The following is a 10543-nucleotide window of genomic DNA, read 5'->3' on the forward strand; positions in this document are numbered from 1 at the left end:
AAGTAACTCAGGAATTTTCTTTTTTCATTTAACTAAAATTGTAACAATATACTAAGGGTGCTTCTTCAGGACTTCCATTAGAAACTTAAATTCTTCCCTTCTATCTGCTGAGTTTTATAAAAAGGATGTTTTTTTCCTATTGTGTGTATTAATATTATACATACTTACAATTAGCTTAGTAATTATTTGTTTGCTGAAGGCATAAAAATAGTCTTCAACACTATGCTTACAAATAATTTATTCTTACTTCATACATTTGTTTTTCAGCAAAAAATACATAGTTATATTATTTTACAGAATTTCATGTTCAAGACCATAAGGAACAATTGTCTCAGGAAACCCAAATCATAGCAAACTATACAAGAGAAATGAATCACAATTTTGTTAGCTACATGCACAGAACTGACCAAAGTGATATCTATTTTTATAGATTATTTTGTTTATCAGGTAATGTGGAATTATGATTAAATAATGCTTTTCTGGTAGAGTACACTAATGATCTGAAACCACACTGCAGTCCCTGTATGGAAGTTCACACATCCTGAGAAGCCTCTCTACCTGGCTAAATATAGCTGTTTAGGATGTAGGTGATGGCTGGAGTCAGGTAGGCTAGGAAGAATTAATTTAGCAAGCAGTGGGATCTTTCTTTCAGGTTTTTTCTTCATGCCTGCATTATCTTTTACTCCTTCCTCCCTCCATTATCACCATTAAATGAACTTAAAAAAAAATACTGACATAAGGATGTCTCTATTTGGTCACTGAGAAATCCACCCACTACCTCTGACCTGAGGGAAAAAAGGAGTATGGCCTTCAATTAATGCCCTTTACTGCCAAAGGGGACTTGCTGGTTGTACATTCTTGTAAATCTGAGCACAGTAATCATATTTAAATCCTTGCTTTGGACATGGATGAACCTGGTAAGGCAGATGGTTTGACAAGGCCTAAATACACATGGAATCTTTTGAGACCTTTTGTCTTCAAGGCTGAGGTTGTGGAATGCAAAGGCTTCCAGGGTAGTGGGAATGGCCTGGGAGATGGCTGAAATGAGGAATTCAGAGCTACCACATGCTTTATGCAGATAATAGCACAGCCATGGGGTTGTCCCCAGCCCTGCAATGCAGACAGCCCTTGCCTGGTTGTGTGTAGCAATGGTGTGGGGCTTTACGCTCCTTTTCCACTGCAAAGGAACAAGGAGCATGTGTCAGGGCTGTACATTTTCCTGGCTACGACATTCGCGGTGGTTATACCCTCATCAGAGTGAACTGTGCCTCATGCCTTACTGCCTTGGTACTCAGTTGCTTAGAATAATTTTGCTCATAGCCTCCATAAAAAACAAAACAAAACAAAAAAACCAACCTGGTAGAAAAGTAGATATTCTGTGTTAAGCCTTGCTGGGGAGTGAATTTAATGAAGTTTCTAACTAGACTTTTTAAAAGACTTTTAATTTAGCCTTGTTACATACCTATAACATATCGGACTTTTTTTCTTCTTTTTAAAAAAATGTTGTTTTTTTACCCTTCTTTAAACTATACATTATTTACATTTTTAAAGACCTACTAGGCCTTGATCATTTGGGTAAGAGCTCAAGGTGATTAAACTCCCAGGACAAAGATGAGGCTTTCCAAAAAGCGCTGGTTCTCATTTATGTGCTAAGGCCTGTTTTTACAAACAAATTGCTTTATAAACTTTTAAAATATAAAATTAGAATACTTCTTTAAAATGTTTTCCTATTAATTTTCTTTTTTTTTTTTTTTTTTGCATCCAGTGTATTAAAAACAGATTATGCTTTCTAACTAGATGCAGAACTAAAAGAAAAAATTAAATTAATGTGTCCCTATACTCCCTTCATCTAGAAATAAAGGTTCATTTACATGATGTCCTTTCTCAAAGTTGTGGTGAGCTGTGAGGAGGAGCAGGGCCGTTTCTCCAGCATGGTTAAGTAACCATCTGCAGACCCCTCCACTCCTCCTTGAGTGCTTATTGCATATTTTAGGTGGAGCTGTAAGGCATGAGAAAGGTGGCCTGCCCCTTTTACACATTCAAGAATAATTTTGCACATTCAAGAAATATCCCTTGAGGAATGCCATGTTTGGAATAGGTTAAGAACAAAAAATATTAAGGAGCATGCGTAACATTTAGATGCACAATACATTGGGGAACACTTTCCAAAGCTCAAACAAAAGGCTACTTTCCATTGAGTTAAAGAGTAAATAAGTGATCATTTTGTAGCATATGTGTTCAAAGCTTTCACATCCTGCCAGAGTTAACAGCCAAATGAGCATTCTTGGCCTCTGACCTATAAATAAACACTAATTCTGCAACTTGCTCACAGACTCTTAAGAAAGTGTTCTAAAACAAAAAGCCTAAAAACTGGTTAGAAATCTGCAAACCAGAAATGCAATACATTTGTCCTTTGAAAACAACAACAAAAATTTGCATTCGATTTTTAGAATAGTAACTAAGAAGAACAGACATCCATTTTCACAATTAAGAGATAATTATTCATAGTATTGAAGGAAAAATAAAATCTTCACCGGGAAGGTGTGTGGCCTATCTCATTGGAATACAGTAGTGCTCAGCTTAAACCAATGAATGCTTTCTTTTTTCGTTTGTCTAGGCTTGTTCGCTTTTTATCAGGCAATTTATGTCAGAGGGTATTGGCAATCCTTCAAAGATATGATTTGAAAGATGATTTACAATTGGCTGGTGCTATCCCCTAATGCCTTTTTGCCTTATGTCCTGATTTTATGGAAACAAATTAAGGACATTAGCAAGGGGTAAGTGTACTACTCAAAACGTACCTTGGCACTAGTGCTCAGGTCTAAAGCTACAGGATGTGATTAGGCTGCCAAATAGAATTCCTTGCCTGTCCATTTGAGTGCTACCGCCATGTGAGTTCACATGCTTTTCTAGGGACAAAACTTAAAACTCAGGAGAAATTGTCCATAGTTGAACTTGCTGTCCCATTGTAACTGTTTGGGTTTAATCCTCCTTGTTATCCCCTTCTCATGCCTTCTTCCTATCTTTTCCACATCTGATGCTTTTTCTTTATAATTTCTTCTAGATAATTTTTTTTTCTAAGACTTGTTTTCTAGATTACAACACAAAGACCTTAAAAGAGGAAAAGGTTAAAGAACGTTAGTTACTCTTTGGAGATTTAAGCTCATCCTTTTAAAATTTAAGTATGCCAATAAACTATTTGTAAAAAAAAAAATTTAAGTATGCTATCTATGAAATTCAGACACTTAATGACATCACAGTCTAGGCACTTTGGATGAAACTTGCTTCATAATGACATGAATACTATTAACCACCCCGAAAGTGGTTGTGATTAGTATCTCCATTGGTTAGTAGTGATGATAAAATTTCCAAACCTTTCTATGTACATATGCCTGCTATCCTTTCACCCGCAATGTACATTAAAATTTCAAATTATCTTTAATGATAAAATTCACATAGGCCTAGGAGCAGACTGGGGAAAAAAAGAGAAAAAGGAAAGAAATTGATTCTGGGTAAGTTAGCATGTTAATTGAAATAAGATTCTATGCATTGCTCTTATGCTAACAACAAGGAGAAAAGAACCAAACCATAATAATATGGATGGATCCTTGCCCAATGTCTTATATGCAGTAGGTGCTCAATGATTACTAAAAGGATTACATGAACAAATGTGGAAATCAACTCAAAAGGTAATGACAGGGTGAAGTCAGCAATGGCAGACATTAATAGATGAAGAACAATCCAAGATGATAAAAAAAAAACTATTTAAGTACCTGGTAACATTCTGTTTAAGATTTTATAATCTAAATTCAAGGATAACCACATCTCACTTCACTGTTTTACAATTATAAATTATGTATCTAGATCCACATACATCTCCAATTAAGTGTCTGTGTGCTTGGACAGGCATCATAGCCTTGCACACTAGCAAAAAACACTCACAAATGAGCACACAGCCATCCCCACATTCTAATGACAGTTTGAAAACTTCATTCTGTGCCCTGGCATAACCTCGAAATTGAGATAATTCCTACTGTACCTGTCTCCTACTACAGCTTTGTACAGATTAACTAAATAAAACTGAGAAGAGATTTGAAGATAACAATCCCGTTTTTTATTGCTGGGAGCCCTCAGATTCAGCACCAAATCAGAAAAAATACAAATAACCTCCATCCCCCCAATTCTGCGTTCTTAGAAATGAATCCCCTGAAGTGGCATGATGAATTAGGCTAAATGGTTTTTAACTGCAAGCACTTACGGGCAGGATTTATGAATGGAAACATGTGAAGGCCACTCTGGCCAGCTCTGAAGCCCCATACTTTCTTCCTGGGCTATTTATAGAAAGTGTATGGCCAGTGGAAAAGATCACGTTTATTTTTACAAGCCAGTCATGATGTGACCAAAAAACTCACTTCTCTCTGGGAAGGTCATCTCTTTCACCTGAGGGTGTAGCTGCAAGGACAGGGAAGAAAGAAATCCCCTTTAGCCACAACTCACTCAGCTGAGTCAGCCCAAGACCAGCCCTCAAGGTGACACGAAGTCAGACCCCCTCATTTCCCAGGCATGACTTTATGACGCTGCTCCTTGAGATGTCATCGAGATCATGACTAACAAGTAAAAATAAAATGCATTACATAATCTGCTTCCACATTCCATTGGCAAAATAGGTTTTGCCGAGATAATGGAGTACATTCTTATTTATCATTTGTTCTACATTTCAAACAGCTGAACACAATAAAGTAAAACTGAATTCTAATGGATGTGGCAAAATGGAGAATGTCAAAGATATTTTTTAAAGATAATTTATTCTGACTGCTGTATTACCCCTGAAATATGTAATAATATACCTGGCTAGTTCCATGCAAATGGAAACTTGGTAAATATTTGCTGCTTATAAAATATCATCATTCATCTGGACAGAAATCTGATATAACTTAGCAAATAACATACATAGTTTCACAAATCATCCCTGGTCCTTTATAGCATATATGGTACCTATTTGCAAATATGAAGTGAAGCCAAACCACTGTTTTCCACTAGAATGTCCTTTTATCAATGTTATATGTGGTATATAAAAACTAAGATGGAATGAGGGAAAGCACAGTGGAGGAAGGAAAAGGCAGAGTGAAGGAAAGTGAGTCCTCATTCACTCTGGGACATACTGGGTGCTGAAAACTTTCATGGGAAAATTGTGTCACCTTACTGGGCTCATGCATCATAATCACTTGAAAATGATACGGGTATAATTTTATCCTTAAGTGGCCTCTGCTTAAGGACAAAGACACAGGGCATGAAGAGAATTCTGTTTGTAAACCCAGATCTACAAAAATTGAAAATGACAAATATGCGGTTTATTTCTTGTTTTCAAACTCATGGACCCTTTTTAGAATTTTGTCCCTTGAAAGTTCCATCTGAAGAAAGGGGAGGTTCCATTTTACAAGGAAGCTACCAAATACTCCTCAACCTGTTTCTCTAGCTTCCAAACTAACATTCTTTGGGGCACTGGAAGAGACAACAATGACATGCAAATAAGTTTGCATGTGGAAATATCCTGATTTCCACACTTGTCCTTGAATACATGCATTGAGTTAAGTTATAGCTGAGGAGTAACATCCGTGATAGGCACAAATTCTTGGCCTCTATCACCTAAGGGGAACCTCCTTGCACTTTGCATAAGATTGGACACTGACACCCATCAGCTAATGTGCAAAGTGTATTTACAATCCCATTAAGAGGTTCTAAGTTAAATACAGACATATGTAAAGTTAACTTCAGTGTGCAAATTAACGCACAAGAATACTGGTTACTCCAGGGAATTGTGCAAAGCTTCTCTGTTTATAAATAGAGTAGAGATTAAAAGCATAAACAAAAACAGCAATCTTTTTAGGAGATCCAGCCTACCAGTGCTGAGGTAAGTGTTCATCTACCTTATGTGCTTGATCTAAATTATACTATGAAGTCAAGACTCCCCATTCAATGACTTTTTGGCTCTTAACCAAAAGGACTTGTCAGGAAATGTGATAAGTATTTAAATAAGCCACCTCAGTGGTTTGTGTTAATCTAGAGTCCTTTTCTCAAGTACAGGTTATTGTTGATGAGAAATGTCTTAAATAACATTGGTTGTTGTTAGGAAGGCTCTCAGGAGCACATTCACTGATTTTTCAATGATTTAGGGTGACTGCCATTCATTTCCATAGTGCAGATTCAAATGAGACTTCAGGGTTTTAACTATGCAAAGTTAATGTTATTTAAGTTAACATTTTCAGTTACAACTCAAGTAATATGCTCCTGACTTTCATAATATAACTACCTCAGTTATTCCTGAGTATTATATTTTTAATTTTAAGCAAGGATAAATGGCATCACTGTAGAACAGTATCCTCTCACCTTCCCAAGTGGCTGCATTAGGAACCACAGCCACATTGGTGGGTTGGCTCCTTCTCTTAAGAGAAGCCAAATGCTCTGTGGGTCCTGGGAAGCTACTTCCAGTCCTATCAAAAACTTAAAACCAACACCATCTTCCTTCTCTCCTAGGTGAAATGTTAGACCCTGATTTGCAGCAAAGTAAGAAAAGCTTATTCTTACTGTTCTCCCCATGCATGAAACTATGCTTCAGGACCGGTCATTTGGGAATTGCTTCAAAAGGCACATTTATTCCAGTGGCAATTTAAATAATTAGAGAAAGAAATAAAATAAAAAACAAACAAAAAATAAGGATTTTGTGGAATACATTAAAGTAAATTGGAATCTGGGATGTATACAAACCACTGAGCTCCTCAACAATAGTTTAGCCAGAGTCCCTAAGGTAGAATAATTCACAGTTGTATCATGACACACATAAGCCTTCAGAAAACACTGTTTAAAAAAGTAGTTGAGAATTCTCAAGCAGCTTGCCCTGATGTCCAGTTCAAGTGTATGCAATGCAGAAGGGCTGCAAAATTCAAAACTGTGTAACACAGACAATTCAGTGCATTATCACAGGCTTTGATAAATCACGAAAAATCATTGTATATATTACTATTTAAATAACATCTGAGAAACATTTTGAGATAATAAACTTGTGTTCACATTCCATGCATTTTCTAGCAGGTTAAGCCCTGGGTTTGTGTCTTTGTGCCCGTGTCCTACAAAGCTCCATTCTTTTGACAAATCCAAGCATTCCTCAGACTGAAATGCAAGTACCTAAGGATTTTGTCTACTTACCCTCTTTACTGCATAACTGACCTCATGAGGGCTACTTGTCATTACCACCAGCACAGAAAACAACTGGAAAACCGAACTGTTTGGGGTTTTATTTAGGAGTTTACTCACTGCCTTTGAAAAACCCATGGATGTCAGAGACACTACCAGAATTTTCCCAGGGGCAAGAACCAGTGGTCCTCTCCCTTCTGAAACTACCTCCCGCTTCAAAAGCCCCAAGTGCACTGAGACACCACCCCCCACCCCCCTTGTCGCATTGGACTTTTTCCCTGCAGTTTTGCAGCACCTTCCATGAGCAAAGAAGGAAACACAACAAAACTTGAAAACAAACGAACAATAGCAACAACAGAAACTGCAAACAAAGAGGTGGGCAAACCAGCGGCTTCCTCCAAGGCGAAGGCTCACTTTTTACTGCAGATTTCGGAGTTGTTTAGGAACTTCTTGATGACCAGCCCCAGACAGACCACCAGCAGTAGCATGTAGCCCACTGTGCCAGAAAAAGTGGGTGCAGCAGGTGGCGCCTTGAGGAATTGGCGCAGGCCTTCCTCAACGTAGTACACCTGGTCATAGATGCTGAGGAAAGTAAATATGTGGAAGAGCTGGTGGCTGTGGCCAATGATGTCGAAAAGGCCTGGCTGGATGCGCTCGGGGATCTTGCTCACATTGAAGAAGGCGGCCACCACTAGCCAGAAGTAGCGACGATAGAAGTGCACGAAGAGCGTGGGGTTCTCACCGCGCAGGTCAAAGAGCCAGCTCTCGAGCATGATGGGGCAGGCCATGCTGAGTGGCATGACAAAGACAAAAGTGCGAAGCGCGAACGGGTAAGAGCACCAGTCTGTGCGGCTCTTGCAGCAGGCCACTGTGCAGGCCACAGCCAGCACGAAGGCCACGGGCAGCACGAGCGCGCGGTAGGCGGCAATGAGGCGCGTGCAGTCCACGTGCCAGCCCAGGCGCTGCTGCACATACGGTGTCATCACTCTGGCGTCCAACAAGCTCAGGCCCGGCAGCAAGTAGTAGTAGTAGGCCACCGTGCTGCCGAAGCCATAGTAGCTGATGGACGCGTAGTCCAGGTAGAAGAAGGCAGCGCGCAGGCGCAGCGACAAGCAGCTGAACACGTGCGCCGTGCAGCTCATGGCGAAGGTTAGCAGCACCCCCGACGCATAGCACCACAGCGGCAGCAGCCACGGGTGATGGAAGGGCACGTCCTGGCCGCTCAGGAAAAACAGGCGGCAGAACTTGCTCAGGAACAGCAGTAGCGGGATGAAGTGCGTCCAGAAGTTGAGCGTCTCATTGGTAGGCTTCAGCACCGAGGCCAGGCACTCCTGCGCCGTGCATGGCAGCCGCCGGTAGCCCGACAGGATGAAGCACTCCACGAAGTCGTCGGGCACTTCGTCCCAGCGCAGCAGCGGCTTGGCCGAGGCTGGGGGGTCCCCGGAGGCAGAGGGGTGGGGACGCGAGGCGGTCTCCGAGGCCGCCGCGGTTGTGGCAGGCGGGCCCTTTGTGCCAGAGCCCCGGGGCTGCAGGCGCCGCGGCATGGTGCCTGGGGCTTGGCTAGGTCGCGCACAAGCGACCTCTGGCGCCGGCTCCCGCGCGCTCGGCAGTCGCCGCCGGCCGCCGTCGGAGCCTTTGTGCACGCGCCGGGGGCGTCGCTTCAGATTCAAGAGAAGACCTTATTCTGAGCAGTCGTTCCTCAAAAAATAAATAAATGTAATAATCAGGTTATAAGCAGCGCAGCGATTGGCAGGAGCCTGCGGGCTCGGCGGCCCCTTCGCCAGGATCCCTGCTACGGGCTCGCGGCCGCCCGCGCTGCGGCAGCGACAGCGGCGGCGGCGGCGGACTGCGGCGGCAGCGGCGGCGCTGCTGCGGTGACAGGGCTTCGCGCGGTGCGGGCGCAGCCGCCGCCCCCGGAGCGGGAGGCGGGGATGTGGGAGCCGAGGCGCTGGAAGGAGGGAGGGACGGGCGCACCGAGGGAGGGCGGGGACCTCCCCGGCTAGTGTGTCGCGGCTGCCTCGGGGGATAGAGTTGTCCCTTGGCTCGAGTTCCGTACCATCCCCCTTCCTCGGGCCGCAGTAGCCCGAGCTGGCCTGTAAATGATTGATGTGGAGGCCAAAGGCTGCGCCAACGAGTCGGCTGAGCGCGCCAAGGGCCAGGGTCGACGCCCGGGTTCGAAACCCGACAGCCACTCCGGCGTTCCAGAGGACACTGGGGAGGCGCGTTCGCGGGGGGCGGGGAGCGGCGGCCGCGGGGCTGGGGGGAGGGTGTCTGGCGTTCCAGAGCCTGGGGTGGGCGGAGAGATGCGCCAACAGTGATCTTCGGAGGTGGCGAGGGTAAGGGCGCTCCGGAAATCGTGGGCCTTTGAGACCGTGTCCCTATCAGAGCCGTGTCATTGTCATATACCTAAGACTACCCCTCTCTTTCCTTGTACGTGGTGTGTGCACGCGCGGCTGGACGCGCTCGGGTCTCCTAATCTACACGATAAAAGCCTTAGTTTATTCTTTTTCGTCTAGTGGACTTATTCAGGTGCGTCACTAACCTCCCTTCCTTCGTCCGCGTCCTGTCCAAACGAACCGTTCCTAAACCGGCCTCCGGTCGTGATCACCAACCCTCGGGGACCGCAGCTCACCCATCCTCGTGTTCTTGTGTCTTTAACTGGGAGTCTGGTTTGGAGCCAAAGTCCAACAACTCAGAGCGGGCTGCTCAAACTCCACGTTTTATTGAAAAATTTCAGGTGAAGACCAGGCGATTCTGAAAGCCTCTACGCATCTGAAGAATTTATTGAGAAGGGGTTCCCAAGCCGAGCTGTGCCCGAATCAAAGGCTCATCGTAGCGGAGGGCGTTGATGAGGGAGGACTTCAGGGAGGAGGTGCGTTCTAGCACGAAATGTAAAGAGAACTAAGACGAATTCGTAGAGACTGGGAGGGGGTGGCTTGGAGAAAGCTTATGCATAATTAACCAGAAGTACCTGGCAGGCTAGGTTGAGTGGATGGAGGCCAGCAGAAAGGAAATCTGAGGAATCGAAAGACGGTTGTGATGCACTGCGGTGTGAAAAAAAAAAAAAATTGCCCTTGAGCTTTGTGAAAGGGGGCTTTAAAGTCTGTCTGCTATAAAATGTTTACGATTTCACACAAGTTTCTCTTAGTGATGCCCTGGGGGTGTGACTGAGTCTAACTTGCATCACTGACCTGCAATATAGTGTTATGGCAACAAGAGCTCATTTTAAAGGGACCAGGCACAGTTCTAAGTGCTTTACAGTTTTAAAATCTTTTAGGTATTGTTTTTACCCCCTTTCGCAGACTGGGACATGGAAGCACCACGATTGTAAATCGCATGCCCAATTGGTAAA

The 10543-nt window shown here is 43.4% G+C and overlaps 1 protein-coding gene across 1 annotated transcript; it reads right to left on the bottom strand.

Moving 5' to 3' along the window:
- Positions 1 to 221: 221 nt before the first annotated feature.
- On the bottom strand, positions 222 to 10273 carry PAQR9 (progestin and adipoQ receptor family member 9). Its single transcript, XM_039219317.1, has 2 exons — positions 9734 to 10273; positions 222 to 8889 (listed from the first exon to the last, which is right to left on the bottom strand). The coding sequence occupies exon 2, from the start codon at positions 8733 to 8735 to the stop codon at positions 7602 to 7604; it is 1134 nt and encodes a 377-aa protein (XP_039075248.1). The 5' UTR covers positions 8736 to 8889; positions 9734 to 10273; the 3' UTR covers positions 222 to 7601.
- Positions 10274 to 10543: the final 270 nt, after the last annotated feature.

Source organism: Hyaena hyaena, unplaced genomic scaffold (assembly GCF_003009895.1).
Source record: "Hyaena hyaena isolate Hyena2069 unplaced genomic scaffold, ASM300989v1 scaffold_806, whole genome shotgun sequence".
Classification (NCBI taxonomy): Eukaryota; Metazoa; Chordata; class Mammalia; order Carnivora; family Hyaenidae; genus Hyaena; species Hyaena hyaena.